The sequence below is a fragment of the Lepisma saccharinum genome, chromosome 1, assembly GCF_977018435.1.
Source record: "Lepisma saccharinum chromosome 1, izLepSacc3.1, whole genome shotgun sequence".
Classification (NCBI taxonomy): domain Eukaryota; kingdom Metazoa; phylum Arthropoda; class Insecta; order Zygentoma; family Lepismatidae; genus Lepisma; species Lepisma saccharinum.
The window spans coordinates 8,864,351-8,891,562 of NC_139229.1; the positions used below are offsets into that span (position 1 = coordinate 8,864,351).

General features: G+C 38.6%; 1 protein-coding gene across 1 annotated transcript; it reads left to right on the forward strand.

The window, feature by feature from the left end:
- The first annotated feature begins 4,556 nt into the window (after positions 1-4,556).
- Positions 4,557-27,212, forward strand: LOC145992534 (uncharacterized). The gene is made up of 7 exons (XM_083128920.1): positions 4,557-4,699; positions 12,679-12,781; positions 13,703-13,762; positions 16,287-16,566; positions 19,570-19,620; positions 26,684-26,786; positions 27,155-27,212. Exons 1-7 carry the CDS (start codon positions 4,557-4,559, stop codon positions 27,210-27,212), a joined length of 798 nt encoding a protein of 265 aa, XP_082985046.1.

A 27,212-nucleotide genomic window follows, 5' to 3' on the forward strand; every position in this document is an offset into this window, starting at 1 on the left:
GAAGGTTACATAATGTAGAACCGAATAATTTGTATTCATCTTCAGATATTATTAGAATGATGAAATCAAGAAGACTTAGGTGGGCAGGCCATGTGACACGAATGGGAGAGGAAATAAGAGTTTACAGGATTGTTGTTGGGAACCTGATGGTAAGAGACCTGTAGGAAGGCCAAGACGAAGATGGAGAGATAACGTTGAGATGGACCTAAAGGAAATCGGTAAGGGTTGAAAAGATTGGATTGTTCTTGCCCGGGATAGAGAAAGATGGGTAAAACTTTGGTATGGTTCCAACACCTCCCACTCGTTTCTTTCGTCATTTTTAACATTCGTACTTACCTACAAGGGCCACTATTTATATTTTGAGCCTTGGCAACACTGATTGAAGTTAGGCGCGATTTGACGTTTGCACGGAATCGTCTGGCATTATTGGCCATAACGTACTTCAAATGTTTTGTCAATAGCTTGATTTGTGTTGTTTATGTTGCCTTGGAGATTGCGCGACAACAATAAAATGGAATTAACTCGTGAACATTTTCGTGCGATGATTTTTTACGATTTTCGACGTGGATTATCAAGACAAGAGTGCATCGATCAACTTACTTCCACATTTGGCGATGAAGCCCCATCCTTTGCCACTGTGAAACGCTGGTATAACTAAATTAATCGTGGCCGCCATTCGCTCACCAACGAGATTCGCGAAGGTCGTCCAAAATCAGTTGTTGTTCAAGAAAACATTGATGCTGTGCTAAACCTAATACTGCAAGATCGTCATGTGACATACTGTGAGATTGAGGCAACCATAGGCATTAGTTCCACCAGCATATATAAAATATTACATGATCATTTAGCTGTGAGAAAGGTATGTTCTCGTTGGATCCCACACAATTTGACAAAAACTCAAAAAGACGCTCGCGTCAATTGGTGCAAACAAATCCTCAATAAATACAATCGTGGTGCTTCAAAAGACGTATATAAGATTTTAACAGGTGACGAATCATGGATATATGCATATGAGCCGGAACGTAAACAGCAGTCGACTGTATGGGTGTTTCAAGATGAACCCAATCCAACAAAAGTTGTTTGCGCTCGAAGCACATCGAAACAAATGGTCGCCTGTTTTTTCGGGAAAACTGGTCACGTGGCAACTGTGCCTTTAGAGTAACGTAGAACGGTCAACTCTGAATGGTACACAACAATTTGTTTGCCAGAGGTCTTCGGTCAAGTACGGAAAACAAAGAAACGCCGTCGGATCATTCTTCATCAAGACAATGCCAGCTGTCACACATCTCGTCTAACAACCGACTTTATGAACAGTCAAAAAATCGAATTGATGGGTCATCCGCCATACAGTCCTGATTTGGCACCCAATGACTTCTTCTTGTTCCCGAATTTCAAGAATAAATTGCGTGGACAACGATTTTCGTCGGCGGAAGACGCCGTTGATGCGTTCAAAAACCATATTATGGAGGTGTCTCAAGAAGATTGGAAAACCTGCTTTGACAAATGGTTCGAACGAATGCAAAAGTGTATTGACCATAAAGGAGAATACTTCGAAAAACAATAAAGCAGTTTTCAATGCCAAATTCCTGTTTTTTCATTGTTAGGCTCAAAATATAAATAGTGACCCTCGTATTGTGCCTTACGAAAGATTCTTCAAGGTGGTATTTTGCTTTTTTCACGAAAATAATTTCAATTCGTGACATGAGGAGTAATTATTGTTGTTCCTTATTTTGCTTCTGTAAGACACAATCTGGCGAGACAGTTTGACTAGCGTGGTACATCATCATTGTGTATGCAGTGTTTCCAATCTTGTCAACCGAAAAATCCTCACGAACCATTCACGGATAGGCCCAATTCATGAATAGTCCCAAGAACCATGCACGGCAAGGTTAGGTTAGGTTCGGTTACGTTAGGCAAACATAGTTAAAATTGTCATCTTCTTGCAAATAATGGTGTGTTTGGAAGCACGTTACGTTAGGCAAACATAGTTAAAATTGTCATCTTCTTGCAAAAAATTGCGTGGTTGGAAGCACTGGCAGGGAGTTACGTCATCAAACATTTGCATCATTTGGTTCACGTAGTGCAAGGAAATTAATGGAACGAAAATTGTACATCGGAGAGATATTTCTGTTCAAAAATACATGATTTCCCGGTGAAATAGATTGCACGATGAAAGAAAATACCTCCACGAACTTCTAAATGCTACAGAAACTCATTTCCGTAAGTAGTTTCTTGTGTAAAAATAAAGAAATCCGTTGGGACCGTATCGAAGTTTTACCAAGGCTTGTGTTGCTGCAGTCATGAACCTTCTGGTTTAAGAAGACTAGAAAGTTAGTTAGTTAGGTTAGGTTATTCTTTTATGTAGTCCACTTATACTAGAAATTGTGAAAAGTTTATTATTTTTGCAATGTTATATTAAATGGAATCCATCTTAATTTTTCAGATTGATGTTTCTCCAGATGGCTTTGGAAACTTGGAAGGTGGTGCACATCCCAACTCGTTTCGTTTAAAAAAATTGCAATCTGATCTTGGATATTGTTACACTGTTAATTCAGCTGCAGGAAAGTACTATGAAACGTAGGCAATTCATTTTTATTGGCTGAATTTCCTACATTTTAATGTAATAATACTGGGTGGACACAATTAAAAGTTATAACCACACTATCAGTAGTTTCGAAGATGTATTTTTTTTTCTTATGAATGACTTTTTTCTCGATTTCTTTGGATATACGAGGTGTGTTATTTCACATTCGAAATTATTATGTTTTCCCTCCATAACTATGTGCTATTCTTGTACAATATTGAATCATACCCAGGACAATACAGTGAACCCATTTTAAACCCTCCTGTTTTGGTGTGACCTCTGTGGGGAATGTCCAAATTTCGTTTAAAAAAACTTCAAAATTTGTTACTCTAGTTGTTCTAGGAGCTAATTTGTTCTCTAGTAGCTTATGCTTGTAGCCTTATCTATACTGGACAAAATGAAGTATGACTCGTAACTATACTGTCAATAATTTCACAGAAATGTTTTTTTTCTTTTTTTTTTCATATGAGTGCTTTCCTTTCTCAATTTCAATGGATGTACGAGGCATGTTGTTTCACATTTGAAATACTTTTTCATCCATGGGTGTTTCAGAGCGACCCAGACACTACCTTTTTCTCGAGAACGGGAGATCGTATCAAGTTGAAACAAAAAAAAAATGCACGACTAAGTTGGGCCCAAAGAATCCGTAGTAAGTATTTGCAACAGCCCGAAAGCCACCCTTTGTGGTTTTAGTGGGGGCACATGCCCCGTTCGTGCGATTTTCAAATGGGAAGGGTATGTTTGGAATTCAGATTCGGAAAGGTGGGGGAAAAATACGATTGTCATATGAAACATTTGTCTTGTACCACCTACCGTTTTCCGTGTAGAAAATGGTTTTACAAAAAAAAGAAGGTGAGCCAAATCGAGTGTACCGAGCTTAACAATTAAGATAAGTGCAGCACCATAACAGTTTCGGAGAGTGCAGGACACAAGCTTTCCAACGATATGCCACATGATGACTGCGAGACTAAAAAAGGATGAAACCGCGTGACCCAAAAAAGGGGATCTACAGTTAGGGAAGAACTCGAAAATTTCAAATGGCAAGGGGGGGGGGTCGAGTAATGCCTCGTTTTAAGGGTCACAGAAAACGTGAAAAGGATGCGAACATGATTTTGTAATCCACTGACCGGTTTCAAAATGGCGACCAAAACAATTCCGAGTCCTGAAATTGGTGTTCCAAAGTGAGGAATTACGTACGTAAATAGCAAAACACAAACACTGGACAGAGTACATGAGGTCCTGTACAAGGAATGCCAGCGGAACAGCTGTTTATTCGTGACAAGGTTTCTAAATGGTTACTGGTTCGCTACCATTGTCACACCATGCCACCCGTCACATGTAACGTCAGTGTACTGAACGTCCGGGTGAGAGGTTTGCGGTTCATAGTACACCTCTGTGAGTGTACAACATGCAGTGAGTAGAACTTCAGGTCCATTGTGTACGAGTAGGAATAAGCATAAGCCCACGTGTTGGGTATAGGCTGCAGTACACAACACAGCATGCTGGCCCAGTCGACAAATTTCAAACTACTCCAATTGCCGGTGTGTCCAGTTCCATTTGACTGCACGTACACTGTTCCCACTGCCCGGTTCAACAAAGGCAATCAAAAAGTGCCACGGGTCGAGGTGTGATGAGCTCTCCTGCATAGCAGTCGGTTCCAGTGTGCTTCCACTGATAACGCGAATACGCCCCTCCAATCTTGGTCTCATTCACGTTTGTCTGTTACAAGTGGTTGCATCGTCGAAGGCATTGTGTGGTACCTCAGGACGTTCTACAGTGCATTCCTCGCGGGTAGTGTGCATTCCTGTACTTAATTCGCAGTGGCAAATTGTTGAATGTGAACTAATAATGCCTTTCACGAAGGAAGAAGCATTTGATATGCTCATGGTGTAGGGTGAGTACCAACGAAATAGTTCTGCTGCTGCTCGTGTGTATGCTGCAAGGTATCCCGATCGGGAACATCGTTCAAGACATGTTTTTCGCACCCTTGCCGATCGTGTACGCAGAAGGGGCAATGTTCAGCCTTCTAGCAGTCACAAACATGAACACATTGCTGGACCTGTTCGAGATGGGAGGTCTGCTGGTGTACTTGCAGCCTTCCATCTCAATCCTCACGTGAGTATGAGGCAAGTTGCTCGTTACAGCTCGTTACAGCTCAAGTACAGTGAGAAGGATTTTAAAGGATCACATATTTCATCCGTACCACGTGTCCTTGCATCAAGAGCTACACGGAACTGCTTTTCAAAGCAGGCTAGACTTTTGCATGAGGTCTCAAGCTCAAGTGAATGCAAATGTTCGATTCATTGACGAAATGTTATGGTCTGACGAGGCTACATTTAAAAGTGATGGTCAGGTAAATCGGCACAACATGCATTACTGGGCTGCCGAAAACCCACGGTGGATACAAGAGGTTGATCATCAACGTAGATGGTCTGTGAATGTGTGGTGTGGAATCATCGGCGGACGAATAATTGGACCTCATTTTTTTCAAGCGAGGCTTACGGGTGTTGTGTACCGCACATTTCTTCAAGAACAATTGCCCAGTCTTCTCGAAGACGTCCACTTACACATCAGAACACACATGTGGCTACAACAAGATGGCTGCCCAGCACATTTTGAGTTGACAGCGAGGAATCAGGTGAATGCAATGTTTCGTTTTCGCTGGGTAGGTAGAGGTGGGCCTATGCCCTGGCCTCCTAGGTCACCAGACATAACATGTTTAGATTACCTATGGGGACGACTGAAATAAATTGTTTACCAAAATCGCCCTACAACGGGGGACGACATGATCGAGCGCATAGTTACTGCATGCAGGCAGATTAGTGAGGCAGAAGTTATTGCAGCACAGAATGATTTCAGTGTCCGTGTGCACAGGGACGGCGACAGGGGTGGGCACAGGTGGGCAATTGCCCACCCAAAAATTGCTGTTCCCAACCGATTGCCCACCCAATCAAATTCAACAAATATATAGACTTGGGAAAATGCGAATGGTTCAATAAATAAGTTGATTATGGTGTTCACTTCATGTATATTTTACTTGTGAATATTATCTATATTACAGACAAGTTCACATATTATCATTCAATAAAAAGCTTTGTTGTCCTTTGCCGAAACACTGATTTAGTAAATAGGTTTACGAAAGTCAGAGTAAATAATAAGTTGAATGGAATTAATTTAAGCTTTTCTTTCAACTTCCTTAACTTTATCATTGGAAAGCGAAAGGAATTTCCAAAGCTTTTGAGACAAAAACTAATGCCCACTTGTATGCTTAAGCAGCTAGTAGGCTTAAGAGGCTTTATGAGAGGCTCAAAATTGTGCAAAATATGATCAAGATTAGAACAGGATTATGGGCCTGAGGGCTGCATCTCCTGCTTTGAAAATGTGCCACATAATGAAAAGAAATAGATACTTGAAATGTGGCAAAAATATAGAAATATAATTAACTGTCTGCCATAACTTGGCCAAAAAGTTATAACTGAAACTGGGTGTAGAAGGGGTGAAGTGGAGTTGCTTGATGTTGTCAACTCCGGGCTTCCGGCCTGGGTATGATTAAGGTAATCTGTTAAATAAATAAAAACCTCTTCTTCGCGTTGCTTCCTCCAGCAACACATAAAGTTGTTTAGTTAGGTCTATATTGAAATACTAAGACAGAGGTAATTTGATATGTTTCTTTCATCATCACGATTTTATATACCTGTTACCTTCTAATTTCGATTTGGTATCCAAAATAAAGAAAACAACAATTTTATATTCGTTCTACTAATAAGAAGCAATCACAAAAATAGATTTTGATAAAACAGCTCTGTAAGTTTGAAAAATAGCTGTAGAATTATTGACTTGATAATAAGTTAGCAACCATATTTAGAAAATTTCTTATATGAGTTGTTGTTTTACGTCCACTTTATGCACAGATAATCGGGACTGGACCTACAGTTTAAAATGGGATCCGAACCACTATATGCCTTCACCGGTTATTGAACCCGGGACCCCTTGATCACAAGGCGACTACTCTACCACTATGCCATCAGGGAGGCAAAAAAATCTTCTTGGAGATACATTTTCCCTATCAGCTATGTAATCATGTGATTTTCCTTGTGGTTAACTAACATAGAATAGGGACAACATTTTAGAAATTTGTGCTTCATAACATAATACATACAATTTTATTTATTTATTTATTACTTTTCGGTGATATTTTGCCAAAATGTTCCTCTTTAGGTAAATATTATGCAGAATGAACTAAAAATTTGATTTATACTTGGGTTGCTTATTTTACATTTTTCTAATAAGACATTATCCATATTTATCTCAAACGCTGAGCTGTATTGGGCGCTCGGAATGCACACGCGATGTAGTGACACTTATCAAGAAATTTTGAAGGACAGGTTCCGTTGCCGACGAAAGCCGGCCTGGAAGACCAATGACAGCAACGGAACCTCCTGTCCTCTGAATTTCTTGATAAGTTTGGCCACGTTGTCATCAGTGGCGTATGCTGGTTCTAACGAGTAGTGTTGTCCACGGGACGAGACGGGACAGGCTTTTCAAAATTCGAGACGAGACGAGATTGACCATGTGTCATGAGACAAACGAATATTTTCGAGACGAGACAGCATTTCCACGAGACTTCCACGAGACGAGACAGGCCAAAGTCTCGTCTCGTGGGCAACACTACTAACGAGTGGGTAATCTCCGACCCTTGATCCTCAAACTCCAAACGTTTCCGTGCAATTTATGTCAGGATCCATATTGGATTTAGGAATATTGTGTGGGAATATTTGTCTTATTGCTACGACCACAATCAATTAATTCTCGTTATTGCAGTTTAATATACGTGTAGAATTTCAAATAATAAAACAAGACAGTATTATAGCTATAAAAAAACACCTGTGAAATATAATATAAGAGACGTGCACTAGTGAAATAAAACCCGCAATATTAATTTAAGTGCAAAGTTCAACTTACTCCAGGACCCGATTACTTGTGCCGTACCACATCCAAAGCACGCTGTTTGTCTGTGCGAAAGATTGCAGCTTAACAAAGGAAGTTATGTGACTTTTTGATTTTTCATGTTTGTCACAAGCGTTGCAAAGATGTTTAGATTACAGTATCCGCCACGCGTCCAAACATTCTTTTCAGCTCTGAAAAGTAAGCACGGCCAACAAAAAAGCTTATTAACACTTATACTTATACTTCCTGTCAACCATGGTGTTTTGTTATAATTTGCTTGCGAAAATGCCTCACATATTCCCGATTTTTGTCTTTGTGTGTAGAAATAAGTTTAAGCGATGGCACTGGCCTACCTGTATTAACAATTTGCAACTTCTCCTGAAAAGATCTTGTTCCAAAGGCACTATCACGACAAACACTAACACCTAAATAAATAATAAACTTGAAGCAAAGCACGAAGCCAACGACTACACGCATTCAGATTCACGTGCCAAACTTATGTTGTGTTCCTGGCTCAGAATGAAATACCCTATGAATGATAAAAAAAAATCCCTTTCCTAGCTCGAAATTACCTGCAATGACAGGTTTTAAAAGTTCGAATCATTGCAGGCCAGAGCCAGAATTTTATTTCGGGGTGGGGGTGGGAATCAGCCCTTACTAGCAGCCGCCACATAAAGTTGAAACAGTGGGGTTAGAAGTCCTGAAGATGAATCTCAGATTATTACAACGTATTATGCAAGGTGTTTAATCCTGCTAATGAAGTAAAATTAATTACAACTATACACTTTTTAAATTAGATATTTGTAGGATTTCAGAGATGGGGGTTTCAGCCCCCCGAGTTCTCCACCTGGCTACGTGCCTGGTGTGTTTGTTCCTTTTATGTTTAATTCGTTCATCTTCATCACTATTAATCTAAAGAGGCGGAATATAGCAACTTAAATTAACTAATATATATATATATATAATTTATTTTTTATATCTTTCCCTTTAAAAAATATTCAGTTCCGTGAAAGATGTATTCTCGCTGCTTTTGAAGATTAGAGAGAAGAAACAATCACTATTTTTGTAAATATAAGAATGCAGGGAGTCAACATATAGGTGCTTTAATTGCTTAAGATTTAGTTTGCTTCATCTTCAATATTTAAGCTTTTTCCTTTTGATAAATTTATGTTCAAGTAACAGACATCAGCAAGACAGAAGCAAATGTAAATTGAAAATTAGCGTAGAATTGGTTTGCCCATGTTATTCATATTTTCCTGTTCTTCGCACTCTACCGGGTATGTTTTCCCTATTTCCCTTACAGAAGGCAATTTGTGAACCCAAAATTTCCGTTCCTGAAAAATTTCCCTGCCATAAAAAACACAGCTTCTATGTTTAGCGACGACACAAAAGCAGAGTGCGACCAGTGGACTCTCACAAGAAGGAGGTTACCCTGGCCACGGAATCACCGCGCCTGAGAAGCAGTGTTTCCTCCCCCTCTTTCCTCTCTCCTCCCTCCTCGCCAAGGGTTGTAAGGGAGGGAAGCGGTTTGAATGACGTCTGGGTGAGATTCCCTAACGTCATTCCACCGGCTGGAGAAAGGTTCCCGGACATTCAGCGGCAAACTGTTGGAAGCATTCGCGCGCTGGAAGCAAAGAAATGTATGCATCGAAATTGGTTTGGAAGAATATTGCGAAGAAATGTATATATATATTTAAAAAAAAAATAAATAAATAAATAAAAAATATAGCCGGGTCATCTGCGATTACCTAGATGACCCAGAGTATACGCCGCTGGTTGTCATGGGTTATCTGCGTTCTGTGAGTTGCATTGAATGCACGTGCTACCTGGCGGGTGGTACCACTCCCAGCCAACAGAATGATGTCAATCCGTTCTTCCTTCTTTAGTGACATCTCTTTTTCATTGGTTCACCTGTCTGAAAAGAAAAAATAAACATTTGTCACAGTTTTCACCATTTGTATGGAGACTTATGACTCAACCTGTATGTTTGAATTTCACAGTTCATCGATTTCATCAACATGTCATACGTGAATCTCACGATTCACGATTATTGGTACTGCACGACACTCTAAACACGATGGGGACATTTTAGAATGAAGAGTCTTGAATTTCAGTCCGCATTTGTTGGAAATTCTTTGTCCTGGCCAGTTTGTAAATGCTTGTAAATACTTCTTACAGCCATAGGTGTGCGCACGGGGTTGCCAAAGGTACCTGGCTACCCCAAATGTCTTCTCAAAAAATAAAAAAATATATGTTGAAGTACCATTAAAATAATGAAAATAATATCCGTGGTAAAAAAGTAAGGAATTTTGTTTCATTTGAGATGACCAGCTCTCTCTCTCTCTCTCTCTCTCTCTCTCTCTCTCTCTCTCTCTCTCTCTCTCTCTCTCTCTCTCTCTCTTTCTCTCTCTCTCTTTCTCTCTCTCCACAAAACAATGTATGTGATATTCCTTTACTATAGTAATCAGTAATTACGCAGTAAATAAATTATTTTTTCCTTTATAAATCGCAGAGCCCCTTCACACATATCGGCCCCAACTTATTCTTTTTCCGAGGACCGACTTGTTTGATAATGCAACCTTCCAACATTTCCAATAAGACTTTCATGTTCAAGGACTTTCATGAATGCTCTCTTTCCCTTCTATTTCAATGACAAGTGTATCAATTTTCAGATTTTTGCTTGCATCTGAATTCTACGGTTTAAAATGATATATGACACATGCCATTAACTATCGAGTGACCAGGTACAGCAATATATTTTATGAAGTAATGTGCATTATAAAACGTGGTAAAGTTGAAACTTCCTGAAAATGATTCAGCTGATAGTACCTGTAGATATATAGCCTTGTATTGATCATTTTCAATAGTTTCATATCATTACTTAAAATATCGACAGAGTGATAATAAAACCTGTGCTAAAGTGATAAGAAATACTCATTCTCTAATGTTAAAATTTCATGTTCATATACCTAACAGTTTCTGTGAAAGGGAACATGAAGTTACGACTGTTAGGCTAGCCTTGTCCCGATAGGTAACTGAAACTTCCCTTAAGACACCCCAAAATAAATTATTCTGCGCACACCTATGCTTACAACGTTGCAAGTATAATTATTATTTTATATTTTGCCTAAAACTCCCAAGTTGTTGTTTTCAATTCAAATGGCAACCTTGCTACGCGTCCCTGCAAGTTACGTCAGAGCGATCGTTTGGTGAGTTGGGTTGCATACATACAGGTTAGATTTTCAGCGCTCATAGATCAGAAACTAAGCACTTTCGAGGTTGTGTGTATGAGGAAAACGTCCTTGTTTTTTTTATATCTACCAGCATCCAACCGTTCTTGAAGTTGTTTTAGGACACCCTGTATATGTTGGAAAAGGGGGGGGGGCATGAGTGCATGTAAAACTCACATAAGGTCTTACATTTTTACTGCCCACCCTAATTTATGAATATATAGCTTCTGCCCACTCGGTCGAAAATTTCTGGCGCTGCCCCTGCCCCTGTGAGAAAAGGACCTTTTTCGTTTGCGTAGCAGCCGTTAAACATGCCAACGAATTCCTTATTGTGCGTTACAGTAAACCATTCGTTGCAAGTCCTAAGCCTGGAGAAAGTTGCAGCTCAAACAAAGCTTACAGTAGTACGGTGTTTCAAGAGCGGACCCATTACCATAATTGTTTGTACAGGACCTCATGTACTCTGTCCAGTGTTTGTGTTTTGCTATTTACGTACGTAATTCCTCACTTTGAAACACCAATTCCAGGACTCGGAATTGTTTTGGTCGCCATTTTGAAACCGGTCAGTGGATTACAAAATCATGTTCGCATCCTTTTCACGTTTTCTGTGACCTTTAAAACGAGGCATTACTCGACCCCCCCCCCCTCGCCATTTGAAATATTCGAGTTTTTCCCTAACTGTAGATCCCCTTTTTTGGGTCTCGCGGTTTCATCCTTTTTTAGTCCCGCAGTTTTTTAGTCCCGCAGTCATCATGTGGCATATCGTTGGAAAGCTTGTGTCCTACACTTTCCGAAACTGTTATGGTGCTGCAGTTATCTTCATTGTTAAGCTCGGTACACTCTATTTGGCTCACCTTCCTTTTCTTGCAAAACCATTTTCTACACGGAAAACGGTAGGTGGTACAGACAAATGTTTCATATCACAATCGTATTTTCCCCCCGCCTTTCCGAACCTGAATTCCAAACATACCCTTCCAATTTGAAAATCGCACGAACGGGGCATGTGCCCCCCCCCCCCACTAAAACCACAAAGGGTGACTTTCAGACTGCTGCAAATACTTTCTATGGATTCTTTTGGCCCAACTTAGTCGTGCATTATTTTGTCTCAACTTTTACGATCTCCTGTTCTCGAGAAAAAGGTAGTGTCTGGGTCGCTCTGAAACACCCTGTATAAACTATGAGCGTACAATTGCTTGCACAGTATTGAACCATGTCCAGTACAATATAGTGAAACTATTTTCAACTCTCCCGTCTTGGCATGGCCTCTGTGGGAGACAGGCAATTTCAAATTTTGTAAAAAGAAACATTTTTTAAAAACTTCCTGTTGTTCTACCATCTGATGGAACAAAATTGTTCTCTAGTATCGTATGCTTGTAACCTGGTCTGTACTGAACAAAAAGTAATGATTTGTAATGCTACAATTACTAGTTACCGAGATATTAAATTTTGACAGTAGAAAACTTCTTACGTCACGTGCTGGCAACATATTTGTTAAAACACTAAATTGACACAAACAGCACGATGAAAAACACTTAGGAGTTCTTCCGAGCTTTCGACTCCTTCACGGAGTCAACTTCAGGGCTGGTCGAGGGAAGACGGGGTGGACGCGGTTGTAGTTTAAAAGCTCGGAAGAACTCCTAAGTGTTTTTCGTCGTGCTGTTTGTTTAAACTGTAGGACCAGTCCCGATAAGCCTTGTTGTGCATAAAGTGGACTTAAAACGCCAAATCAATCAATCAATCAATCGTGCTGTTTGTGTGTTACTTTAGTGTTTCAAAAAATATTAAATTTTCTTCATAGAAAGTGCGGACTCCCTGTTTGGTGCAAATACCAGGAAATCATTTCCCGTGTTGTTAAGGTTAAGCATATTTTTGTAACCACAAGAACTAATTCTCAAACCTGTCTTTCTTTCTTTTCAGAAAAAGTCAAAAGTGGCTTGGAAAAATTAATTATATTCATAATGTGTCACTAACTTCAAAAGGCGAGCCAAAGATTATTCTTTCTACTATTTATACATTTATGGTAAGTAAATTTATTCCTATATTTAGTTTTTTTACAATTTCTGTGTGTCAATATATGAAATTAAGGAAACGCAAGAGACTTATCAGTCAAGCTGAAACCTTTTATATGGCATGACCTGACCACAAGTTGATTGACAAAATGTATATAATTTCACCAGTTTTTAATTTACTCTTGAGTAATTGTGATACGATAACTATCTTGAAAATAGCTTATATATTTTTAAAAGTTCAAAATTATTTTATGAATATTGCTCTACAAGGTTACGCATTTTTTTTAAAAAAAAATAATTGAGAACTCTTGAGGTCTGTTCTAAAATGGAATGGCCCTTGTTTATACAGAGTGTCCGAAAAGTCACGCAACCCGCTGTTTACGACCGTATAACGGAATAACAAAACGGAATGAGAAGAAACGCTTTCTGCCAAGAGAATACCCTGTATATTGGGAACATTTAGAGAGACAAACATATGTAAGAACATGCATGTTTTAATAACAAAATAAGCAGAGTGTTGCCAAAGTCGTTTTTTTTTTTTTTTTTGCAAATCGTGTGTATTGATGCACAGAACTCACTGAGGTAAATTATTGCAACATTTCACAAAACCAACGAACAATTTGGATGGCCATCTACTGAATTTGACAGAAAAAGAACTTTGACGAAGTTTAAAAAACATTGCACAAGGGAATAAATGGGCTGTTCCAAAAATCTATGTTTTCACAATATTGCGAGGGATACTGGCAACACTGTTGCTATCACGTGTCACTAACAGACGTGTTTCACCCCAGGCTATCACACTAAGGCACTTTTAACGACAAAGGAGAAAGTTGGTTATTCTCGAACATATGCAATAAATTACATACACCTTGCAACCCTGAAATGTGGGTACAGAAGAACGTGTGTCAATTGTTATCTTTTCTGTGCTTTAGGTGGTTCCTGTTAGCCGCGAACGGCATTCCAGATGGTGTCTACTTATGCTGACGTCGTGTGTGTTTTCAACATGCCATATTCTACACAGGAAAGAGTGTTTATTGTTGAAGAATATATCCGAACATCTTCATATTCTGGCGTAAGAGAAGCATTTAGTGCCAAGTTTCCGACTACTCCCTCTCCAGATAAGTCGTCAATTTTTCGTCTTGTGCAAACTGGGTCAGTACATGACAGCATACTTTTCTATGATGACAGCAACGTTTAGGGTGCCCTTCTGTGTTAGGAGCTGATGTTCTGTAGCGTGTTGAACAAAGAATGGTGACGTCGCCACAAAAGTCTGTTTGTAAGCTCGCCTCAGAATTGGACTTACGCAAGTCAACTGCTCACAAGGCTTTACGGTAATTGAAATTTTACCCGTATTGAATTTGTGTTCATGAATTGAAAGCGGTGGATGTCCCGGCACGGTTGCGTTACTGTCATTGGTTTTAATCATTCGTTCGACAAGATGGTGTCAATGTACTGAATAAAGTTTTTTTTTAGCGACGAAGCCTGGTTTCAATTGGATGGGTATGTCAACAGCCAAAATTCCAGGCATTGGGCGACAGGAAACCCACATCAGTTGCATGAACTACCCTTGCACTCTCCGAAAATCGGTGTATGGTGTGGAATGTCGCGACGTCGTATTGTGGGACCGTTATTCTTTGAGACAAGAATGGATACCGCTGTGTACGGGGATCTCATAATGCAATTCGTTGCTCTCCTGGAAGAAGACGAACGTGATGCTTGGCTACAACAAGATGGAGCAACTTGCTATACATCTACTGAATCTCTTCGTATGCTGAGAGAATTTTTTGATGATCGTCTAATATCCAAGGATTTATGGCCCAGTCGCTCGCCCGATTTAACATCTGCAGATTTTTTTCTGTGGGGCTACTTAAAGGGGAAAGTATACCAAATGAGACCCAGAACATTGGAGGAGCTGAAACGAAACATTACACAGGAAATTGATAATATCGGTGCTGCAACCCTCAGGAAGTTATCTGAGAACATGATCAACCGAACCAACTTATGTATCCAAGAAAATGGTGGACAAATCGAACATTGGCTTTAATTTGTAGGGATACCCACATTTCAGGGTTGCAAGGTGTATATAATTTATTGCATATATTCGAGAATAACCAACTTTCTCCTTTGTCGTTAAAAGTGCCTTAGTGTGATAGCCTGAGGTGAAACACATCTGTTAGTGACACGTGACAGCAACAGTGTTGCCAGTGTCCCTCGTAATATTGTGAAAACATCGATTTTTGAAACAGCCCATTTATTCCCTTGTGCAATGTTTTTTAAACTTCGTCAAAGTTCTTTCTCTGTCAAATTCAATAGATGGCCATCCAAATTGTTCATTGGTACTGTAAAATGTTGCAATAATTTACCACAGTGAGTTCTGTGCATCAATACACACAATTTGCAAAAAAAAAAAAAATCCGCCTTTGGCAACAATTTGCTTATTTGTTATTAAAACATGGATGTTCTTACATATGTTTGTCTCTCTAAATTTTCCCAATATACAGGCAGGGGCGCCGACTTGTCAAAATTATTGGGGGGGCTCTGATCACTGAAATAAATTAATGAATGACTCACTCTCTCCCTTTTTTAAGTTTTGGCCTCAGTGTTCGGAATCTCATAAAAGCTAGGGGTGTGCGGGATACCGAAAAGTCCACGGAGAGTAAAACAAATCTCCCTAATATATCAATGATCTCATTCTGAATGTCATGTGAGAGCCATTTGTAGCCCGAACGTCCCATCCACAACCCTAGTTCATGCACATCGTCATTTGAAACTCTTTTTAGTAAAAATTTTAACAATACTCATAATTACATACTTATCTATAGTAATAAGTCATGTGTTTTGCTGTCTCTGGTCATAGCCTCCCCAAAGTTTATGGTTTAGCGGTCTCAACCCCCCAAACTTGATGGTCTAGAAAATTATTTGGGGGCTCTGCCCCCACATCGTTAATATTGGGGGGCTCGAGCCCCCCCCCCCAAGTCCCATGGAATCGGCGCCTATGTATACAGGGCATTCTCATGGCAGAAAGAGTTTCTTCTCATTCCATTTCGCTATTCCGTTATACGTTTGTAAAAACCGGGTTGTGTGACTTTTCGGACACTCTGTACAAGGTAGGATAAAAGTCACTTTCCCCAAAATCTTAAATTGCTAATTTCTTTGCAAAGTTTGTTCAAAATTGAGACCCTGCTTCGTGATGCACAATTCACAACATTTAGGCCCTGATTTACAGATTTTGGAATATAAATGACGATCTTTATCGATCTTCTCAAATGCCAGTTGGATCACTGTTGCAAGTAATGCAGATCCTTTGGTTTCTGAGAGTAAATGTCACCTTTCACGGTACCCCAAACTAAAAAATCACATGGCGTTATGTCATATGATCTGGGTGGCCAATTTGTCCTGCCATGACTACCAATTCATTCTAGGAATTACTGATTCAAGAAGTTCCTCACGAACTGCAAAATTTCTGTGTACTGCTGACATCAAAATTAGAATACATTCCATATATTTTTCTTTCAGGGTTATATTTATCCAGCATACAGTGTGCCAAAAATTTACAATGAACTACATATAGCTTTGAAGAACACTACAATAAAGTTGAAGATAAATGTGGATGAAATTAGCAGTTCTCCGAGCATCAGACCCCTGACTGTACATCAAAGGAAATGTGTCTTCAAAAATGAGATACCACTTGATGTCGCTCCGTTCTATTCATACCAGGCTTGTAGAATGCAGTGCAGGAAGAGGTTCATTGAGAAAATGTGTAATTGTACTCCTCATGTCTACCAAGAAATAGCAGGTAAATTATTGTGAAATTGTATGTGTACAAGCTAATTACATATTGGTAAGGTAAAGTTGTTTGTGCAGGTGTAGGGCCCCACACATTCTCGATCTCGGCCATTTTTGAGGTGATGTGATCAGTAGCATGCTCCAGCCACCTTTACCCCAGGTAGCTATTGATTTGAGGCTAGGTGAGCCCCAGAGCCCCTTTATGCGGGGACAAGGCTGGAAAAATTCCAACCTTAGATCACCCACCCCGGGGATCAAACCTGGGTCAATTAGATATTGATATATGGTTATTATTGTTAATTGATCCTGTAATGAGTGGGGGTGATGTGATCAGCATCACGCCCCTGACCGCCTTTACCCCCCCCCCCCGAGTTTCCCCCAGGTACCCATGTCATTCGATGCTGGGTGGGTACCGGGGCCGCTTCCAATGTTAGAAAAGTTCCCGGATTTGAACTGGCCGGGGATCGAACCCGGGACCTTTAGCATGGTAGTCGGATGCATATAATAATAAACATTCCTCTCAACTTTTTATGTCAATTTCATTAGCGAATTATATGTTCTTGCTATACCTAGGTATATATTGTATCCGATCGTGACTTTTGGTCCACGCTGAATAGGCTGATTTTGTTATCAGCACATGTACCCTCCTGTTACCTCACTAAATTATTAAAAAAAATAATCAACATCGCCTATTTATCAAGTCGCATAAATTGCAGATGGAAACCAAATGACAAGATTGTATGTATGGCAAGAACTTGACTTTCACCTGGACAAATGCCACTTGACACATAGTTCTCACATTGAATGTTTGTGAATTTTTGTGATGTACTTAAACGTTTAGAGTTTTCCTGTCTGTTGGTGCCTAACACATTATTCTATTATAAATGGTTCCCTTGTAACAAACACATACAGTTGTTTCGTTCATTTATAAGTACAGTAATACGTAACTTACGTAAATTCGCAGTTACGTAATAACTGTACGTAGCTGTCACAAGACATTTTTTTTATTTGAAAAATGGTATTTCAGTTTGTCATGCAACAATGACAATGTGTTTTTATTGTTATTGTAGTGTAATGAAGTGTATTTTTCAATTTTTACTTTGGTGTAGTGATGTAATGTACTACACAATGTTTCTTCTTTTTTGTTATGATGTACTAAACTAATTATTATTTCATTATGTATCTTGACGTTTTCCATGCCCAACGGAAGAAAATAAAATTCAAATTCTTTTATATATGCATAACTCGGGAGGTTACTGTATTCTGTACTTTTAATAAACAGAGGTGTACTGTGTAGTGTGTACTAACTTAGTCCCAAACAAATGCAGACAATATTACTGTTCATTTACCTTTAATTATTGTGAATGTTAAAGAGAAAGAAAAAAGTGTCCCTCTCTCCTCTGGGCATTCCATTATGCCATAAAGGCACATTGAAACGAGACTTACGTATGAGAAATATAATTAGACTTACTGTACAGTATTATATTTCAACAATTTGTACAGAGTATGACAGTAGAAAACTTCTTTTGTCACGTAACGGCAACATATTTGTTAAAAACATGAAAAAACACGATAAAAAAAACCTTTAGCGGTTCTTCTGAGCTTTCGTTTCCATCTCGGAATCATCATCAGGGCTGAACGAGTGGTGACGGAAGGGATGCGGTTGGAGTTTCATTAGTGCTACTCACTTTGTCTGTGTTTTTTTATCGTGCTCTTTGTGTGTTTTTTAGCGTTTTTAACAAATTTGTGGTTAGCACATCGCGCTGCGATGCCAAGGATCCCGGGTTCGAACCCTGGTCGGGCTTGGTTGTTTGTGAATGTCCATTCATCAATTTCATCATTTCATCACTCATCCCCATCTTCGCAAATTAGCCAAGAGGCACAAAACGCGAAGTAAAATAAACTAAATCAAATCAAATCAAACAAATTTGTGCAGACTTATAAAACTTTTTTTTAAATTATTTTTATATCCCTATTTTGTTAAAAGTAGAGAATTTGGTTTGAAATGACAATAAGTGTGGGAGCTATAATAGGCAAAATGGAGGAAAATTATCTAAGAGTGAAAAAAATAATTAAAAGAAACTATTATCTGTTAAGAAACAATCACTGTGTAACTATGAATAAAAAAATATGTTTCACTGAACATCTAGGTCTTTGTGAGTCCATTTCAATGCTCTTGGACCAATAGTTTTTCTTGTATGTACGCATTGCTTGCATTATAGAATTATTTTCCTGTAGTTTACGGTTATTACAAGCATAAGAAAACAGTTTTTCTTTGTGACGTTTCAGGAGAACACACGCTCCTTTCATCAGACATTTATGTCTGATGAAAGGAGCGTGTGTTCTCCTGAAACGTCACAAAGAAAAACTGTTTTCTTATGCTTGTAATAACCGTAAACTACAGGAAAATAACTCTTGGACCAAGCTTCCAAGCTATGTTCTGTCCTCCCTGCAATTTCCACAACTTTTCTCTGTGTGCTGTTTCATGTAACTAGTTCACTTCTAAGCTCTAGCCTTTTTGGCAGTATTGGTATATCCTGGTCCGTAACCATCAGAATATATTCCATAGGGATGGGCCGATATGAAATTTTGGCCGATACCGATAAAGTACCGATATAAAATTTACCGATACTGATAACCGATATTCTACCGATCCGATATAAAGTTAGAAATGGTCCTTGAAGAACCTGAAATGTTCATTGATATCCTTAATAAATGTGTGTTTTGAGATGACAGCAGTGCAAAAGAAGTTGAATATTTAGACAATTACTTTTTTAGAAAGTAGGACATTGAGATTATCCATAAAAATTACAACAAAATGGCAGAATTTTGCACTAAATTATAAGATATTTATCGATATATCAGATCGGTAAAATAATCGACAATTTTACCAATACGGCGATATCGGCCGGTACCGATAGACTACCGATTAATCGGTCCCATCTCTAATATTCCATGTCTGTATATTTAATAAAAATCAAATCAATTTAGTAATTTTTATTGTTCTTTGCAGGTGCAAAAGTGTGTGGAATTCAAGGTTTAGCATGCGTCAGCACTTACAAAGGTAACTTTATGCTAAGCTCAGGCAGTTGAGTTTAAAACTTGGCTCACTCCATGTGCCAATATCATAAAATATGTAACAAAATGTACTCACTGTAGCATTAAAAATATATGCTCATGGGAAAGTAACAATGATTGTAACACTACTTGTAAAGATGAAGGTAAAATTGTTGTTTTTTTTTCCTATGGAAGTGTGGCCTGCATTTTGCTGTCTCCCAACATGTAAGTTCTAGTGTTTCAAAATTTATCCCTGAAAGAGCCAAAGGAATTCAGCAAAATATGGGATAACAACTTTAGATCATGCCAAGGTGAGTACTTTTATTATACTAAGCAGTTGCAGTCATGTGCTTAGAGCATACTTCTCTTATCTGGAAAACAGACAGTAACATATTCTCCCATGTTACTTTTTAACATATATAGCAATTGCGATAAAATTTGAAGTTTTTGAACTTCTGTTTTGTTTTACTTGCATGGTGTTTTATTTCTATTATAGGGACATTCCACGAAAAGTGGTCCTACTCCATGTAAATAACAAAATGAATTAATTTGGAAATTATTATTTCATATATATATATGATATGATATTCATATGATAGCATGGACAGAACAAAGATTTGGAAGGCTCTAAGAGAGAAAGGAGTCGAGGAAGAGATAGTGTGTAGAGTGAAGAGCACATAGATGGCCAGCCAGAGATGTGTGAAGACATCAGTGGGAAGAGCAGAGCGGTTCAGTATAAGTCATGGACTAAAACAGGGAAGTGCTCTTTCCCCACTGCTCTTCATAATTACAATGGATGCAATTAAGAGGTGGGGTAGAAGATAGGAGAGGAAGAGATGAAGACCTGCTTTTCGCTGATGATTTAGTAATATGGGGAAACAGGGAAGAAGAATTACAGAGACAGCTTGATAGTTGGAATGAGGAAATCAGAAGAGCAGGAATGAAATTCGGTGCAAAAAAGAGCGAGGTTCTAATAACAACATGAAACAGAGCCAGAAATGAACCAAGAATAAAGATGGACACGGAAGAGTTGAGGATAGTGGAGAGCTTCAAATATCTAGGAAGCATAATTGAGAGAAGTAGAACAATAGATGAGGAGGTAAACAGAAGGAGACAAATGGGTGGTGGACTATATCAAAGCATTGGAAGATTAATATGGAACAGGGATGTACCCATGAAATGCAAGAAGGTAATATATATAACACATACTATGTGCCAATAATTACGTATGGAGCAGAGACTTGGACAATGAGAGAGAGAGACAAAAGAAAGATGCAGGCAGTGTAGATGAAATAAGGAATATATTGGGGAAGACTAGAAGGGATAGAATAAGGAATGAGGAGATCCGACAGACAGTGGATGTGGTGAAGCTTCAGGACAGGATAGATCACGTACAGATGAGATGGTTCGGACACATGAAGAGGGTGGATGCAGAAAGACTACCAGTAAGAGCTTACCATGTACAAGGAGTGGGAATAAGGCCAAGGGGGACCAAGATGTTGGTGGCGGATAGTGTTAGGAGAAGAGGACAAGATTGGAATACCGTGAGAAGAGAGGAGTGGTGGAAGACCAGGAAAAAATGGAGAGGCTTGACTTCTATGCCGGCCCAGCCAGACAGGAAATGGCAAAGGATGATGATGATATTGTTTTTAATAGCATTAAGGTTTATTTTCATATTACGGGAGAGAGAGATGCGGTAATAGATAATTCAGGTACTCACGTTTTCCGCGAAGCTGTTTTAAGTAATTTTCTATTAATTCCGGTACCCACTGACACCATCCTCGTTGGAATTCGAATTCCGACAAAACGAATTTCAACGAGGATGGCGGTAGTGGCTACCGAAATATGAGAAAATGACTTAAAACAGTTTCGCGGAAAACGTGAGTACTTGAATTAAGGTTTAAATGTGTGTTAATGCACATAGTTTGCACGTTTTACCAATAAAAGTTACTAGCATCTGCAGCCTATATGCTTCACAGACAAATTAAGTCAAAATTTGCTACATTTTTAAAGCGTCGCACACGTAAGCCACTTTTGTTAATTCTTTTCATGCATTCAGCCTGTGACGTGTCCTTTTGGTTTTGAGGTTATTGATGCCCACGAAGAATCGATATGTTGGAAGCAATGCTGGCGATGGTAATTGTCAATAACCTTGATTATTTTAAACCTAGGCAAAACGCCCAAAATAGATTTCTGCAACGCCTTTACCGCATGTGCATCCAACAGTTGCTTGATCCACACGCACGTAACGGCGAGCAAAGCCCTGTTATAGCAGGTCGAACGGATCACGCATTCAATACGTCCGTTAGGTACCAATTTTACCAACAAAAGATATAAATGATTAATATTTCTCCCCTGCCAAAGGTATTACCCACATCAAAAGCTAACCCCCAAAATTCAAGACCAGAATATATGTCAACGACTGAAAACAAACAATTTTAATTACACAAAAGGAATACACCATATATTTCAAATACACTTAAGATTACACGGTATGTGCGTTGCGCGACAAAATAACGTATGGATGGTTACTAAATTTACGTTAGTGCCTAGTGATGTGTAAACGTAAAGAAGGTACAAGCAAAAACGTTAACAATTGTGACTTTTATTTACTTCAAAACTTGTCACTCAACAATTAAATGTACACGTATATGTAAATATAAATATATTCAACACATCTCTCAACAATATTATTGTCATATTAAATAACAGACATTAATTTAACCACAATTTATGCGATAGGCCCTTTTTTTTTTTTGTGCATCTAGTAACATTCGCACATAAGGTTTTCGTCCGTTACGAACAACTTGGCCAGCGAGCCTGACATATCTATATTTGTATTACTACAATATTCAGGTACAAGGGTTTAGTTTAGTTACATATTTTTTTATCCCATCCAACAATTATTTATATTTTTTTGAGGATTTGTTCATCTGTAACGCGTTACTTACGCATGAATATATAACGTTACTATCACAAAAAGCCAACGATTTTGACGCTACTACTTGGAAGGAAAAACTTAATGGAAGGCAAAATTGCAAGAAGGGGAGGGGGAATTTGACGCATAAGAATTTACGTATGAGGCCCTTTTTGGTTAAATATTCTTTTGCAATCCCTCTTCAATATTCCACAAAGACGAATAATCTACACTGTAGCAAAATGGAGGTTATCTTTAGTCAGTTCCCTGTTTAATGACACATTCACAATTCTATGGCAGATGGGCAAAATCTAGAAAAATCATGCCCGTGGAGACGGCTTGACTACTGGGTAGCCGTTTCGCAAATTTTATGAGAGCATGCTCACAACGGTCGAACAGTAGGATATTGTTTCCGCTTAAGGAACAGTCAAAATTTCACCTTTTTGTGTCATGGTTTCTTTTCAAAAGGGAATGAATAAATTCGTGCTTCAAAAAAAAAAAAAAAAAAATAACAAAAAGGTTCGAAAGTAGATGGGTACGGCAAGCTGCACTAAGTTCGAGATTTTATGTTCACTTCACTATAGGTCTTTTTGGCCGCAATTTTACCAGAACTTTCCGATTCTACGTACCTTAAATGTGTATTACACAATCTGTCTTCGGTACCATGGCGAGTCAATTCACAATCCAGGATCTGGATCGTCTAAAGCATGCTTCTGTTGCTCGTCATGAAAAACCTCAAGTTCTATGGTACGGTACTATAGATCGACCACAAGGAAAAAAACCTTGGGACGAGAAGTCCCCGCGCAACTTTCCCTTCTTCCCTCCACCTCGGGCCATAAAGAAGCATGGTCAACTCTCCCCCTCCCTTACTCGCGGGGGTACGGTGCACATGACTCGCGGGTCTGCGCAGGTTGTTTTGCTCGTGGTTCCACTATAGAAGATCGGGCTGATAAAAGAGCGACTGCAGTTGCCTGGTGATAGTATGTCCCTTCAGGTTCCCATCTATGCACGAAGTGGAAGTGTGTGAAAGTACCAGCAATTTCCGCTTAAATTTTTGGGGAAGTACCAGGTAGTGTTGCCAGGAGGCAGCACGCCTGTATACAGCAGACAGAGGGAGCTACCCTCTGGCGGCGGACATGAGAACTTCGTTTTTTTTTATCTTCTTTAAACGAAAGTTCTTTCTATAAACTGTGACGATGCGGGTTTTTATATAATATATAATCGCATCGTCACAAGCCTATGCCATCATGCTCAAATTTTTGTCATTTGTTAGGAGCCACCACAAAGTACAGTGCAATTCAAAAGTCCCCAAACTCTGATTTCATTCTTTTTTTTAATGAAAATAGTGAAGGACAATCTAATTGAAATTATTTTATATTGTGACCCATAACTTTCTTGAAATTTGTGCTTACATATAACCACACAATATTTATGGAAGATGCTGGAAATGTCACGCGACGACACATGTTGGACCCCCACTTTTTTCAATATGTTACTTGGAATGTCCCTCACGGCTCTGATTATGTTGCTTTGCAGATCTTGCAGTGTCCTGAGGTTGTTGTAGTACACTGTATTTTTTAGATACCCCCCATAAATATAAATCTCTAGTACTCAGATCTGGTGAGCAAGGCTGCCATGATTTTTATGAGATCAGTCGATTTTGGAAGGAAGATCTTGCGGAGTATCTCCATTGTCTCATTCAAAGTGTGGCAGGTTGCACAGTCTTGTTGGAACCAACAAGAACATTCCTCTTCTTCAAGCATTGCATTGAAATTATGTATGATGTCTCCATACACAGCTCAATTAATGGTCACACAATTTGCAACCTAGAAATTGTGCACCACACTCCAGCTTTTGAAAGTGAAGTGGGTCTTCATGTAATGCGTGCGGATTTTCTGAAGCCCAGATGTGAATGTTCTGACTGTTAACATACCAGTCCAAATGAAACCAGGCTCCATAGCATCACAAAAAAAGCTTACAATGTATCAACTCTCTGTTCTTGCTCGAGACTCATGGTGCACGGGATTTTACTTCTTGCCAAATCCCGCACATGCACTGTCACGTGCAGCTATCCTGTGGTGCAACATGTTTCCGAGATCACCCACATATCACCATAAGCAACAATACTCCGAAATATTTTCTAGTTTTACGACAATGAATTTTAAAATGAGAGTTTGGGGACTTTTGAATTGCACTGTACTTCATAATTCTATGAAATCAGTTCATTATGAATATTTTAATCTAATCTCATGTGTAGAACCTTAAGTTTTGTGTGTTTGTATAATGTCACACACATAATGCTGGAATGTCCATATATCTAATGCATATACATATTACAAATATAGGGGTGTAAGGGGTGCTCCCTCCACGAGGCTCTGGCGACTGGCCTTGTGGCCAGTATAATTATGTTTGTGTTGTCCTGTGTTTTGTCCTTATTTGTGCTGAGTGCTCCTTTACATCCTCAGCTTTTAACGAAAGTCAGAAGATTTTAATATTTTATGATTTTAGTTGTGCAACGTTAGAGTTGTTATGTGTAACGATAAGGGGCTGGACCCCGTATAATGTGACGGGTGCAAAATAGCCTTAGTGCTGACACACCCAAAATTTTAAATTCAAATATTACAAATACATACGATAAATAACAATTGTTGCACTGAAAAGAAGGGAACATCTTGAACAGTATGAGAATGTTGAATATGACTGTAATACTTTCAATCAAATATTCATTCCATATTTGTATACTTGAAACTAAAGCCTGTGGTGGAACAACCCCTTGACAGTAAATGTGTACTCTGGAACTTTTTATTAGGTAACATTGTTGCATTATATTCCTGTAGTTTACGGTTATTACAAGCATAAGAAAACAGTTTTTCGTTGTGACGTTTCAGGAGGACACACACTCCCTTCATCAGGCATTATTTTCATTTTGACTAAAGATACAGTTATAACAATGGTTAGCAATTTTTTAAACAAAAAGAATCTGTTATATAATGGATGTTGTCAATGTTACATTGTTGTAATATAGCAACTTAACTGTGAAAAGAAGCAGTCTGTGTTATTTTTATTTCAGATAAAAACAATTTGATGGCTTTGAATTACCTGATGATATTTGGGATTCATAATTTTAAATAAAAAATAAAAAAGGTAAAGTGTTCCCCTGTGCTTAGCACCACGCCATGAAGGCGTATAGGGGGTGTGGGGGTAACACCCCACACTTTTTTGATCCGGTCGTGAGGGGGGGTGATGTGATGAGCATCACGCCCCTGACCGCCTTTACCCCTCAGGGTTTCCCCCAGGTACCCATGTTATTCGACGCTGGGTGGGTGCCGGGGTCACTTCCAATGTTAGAAAAGTTCCCAGATTTGAACCTGCCGGGGATCAAACCCAGAACCTCTAGCATGGTAGTCAGATGCATTACCGACTGAGCCACTGTGATAAAAAAAATTTTTATCGGAAATAAAAATAAAACAGACTGCTTCTTTTCACAGTTAGGTTGCTATATTAGAACAATGTAACATTGACAACATCCATTATATAACAGATTCTTTTTATTTAAAAAATTGCTAACCATTATTATAACTGTATCTTTAGTCAAAATGAAAATAAATGTCTGATGAAGGGAGTGTGTGTTCTCCTGAAATGTCACAACGAAAAACTGTTTTCTTATGCTTGTAACAACCGTAAACTACAGGAATATAATTCTACAATGCAAGTAATGCATACATACAAGAAAAACTAACATTGTTGTAAGTTGTCAACTTTTTCTAACATATTCATGAACAGTATTCTACTGCAACAGATTATACATATGTAGTGTGTGAACCTATGTTTTCTCTTTTGAACTGGAGGCAGTGCTTGTATTTCCCACCCTGAAGCTACTATAAACAAAGTTATACTGATGTAGACACTAGAGAACACTCTGGAAATTGATTTGAAATTAAGTGGTAAAACTGGAAAAGCAAGGAAACTTGTTTCTTGAATGCTAGTCTAGGTTAGGTTAAAATGCCAACCACTTTAATATTTTAATTGTTATTTATGTGTTATCGTAATGATATCTAGTTGTATGAGTTGAAAATTCGTGTTCTCACTATTACTTCATTGTTATTTATTTTTCAAAATACTTTTAATTTATCGCAATCATTCTATTTTACAGATCAGATAGTAAGAATTGTGTCTGGAGATGATGGCTGCTCATGCTATCCGACATGCGATGTGTATGTTTATTCAGAAGTAAATGGATTTGATTATAGGTCAAGGTAAGCCTGTAGTAGTAATAATAATAATGTGTAGTCATTTTAGATGGAAGTTTTTGAGCTATTTGATACTACTATCTGAAGTGACAGTAGGGTGTTGGTAGCCAAAATTAACCGGAATTTGAACCTAGTGTACATTCATTTTTTTATATACACTGCCCTCTTCCATTTATATGTTTTGGATTTTTGTGCCAGTCCCTCATTCTTGCAAATGAAAAAAATAAAGGTGCTGTGATTTGCCCCAATCCTCGTATAAAGGGGTCCAGAGAAAGATAAGATGATTGCTCCATCTTTTAAATTTTTTTTTATCGTTCAAAATAGGCCTATGTTGTTTATCAGTAGCAGCTATTTTGATTTTATTGCTATTTCAGGACTGAAGAAATTGGATTATCACAGCTGGTAGAAAAAGAAACACATTATATTCAGTAA

Coding starts and splice junctions, on each gene's coding strand:
- LOC145992534 (XM_083128920.1), top strand. CDS start 4,557: ATGTTTTTCGCACCCTTGCCGATCGTGTACGCAGAAGGGGCAATGTTC. Junction 12,782..13,702: donor CTACTATTTATACATTTATG/GTAAGTAAATTT, acceptor TCTGTGCTTTAG/GTGGTTCCTGTTAGCCGCGA. Junction 26,787..27,154: donor GGATTTGATTATAGGTCAAG/GTAAGCCTGTAG, acceptor TTGCTATTTCAG/GACTGAAGAAATTGGATTAT.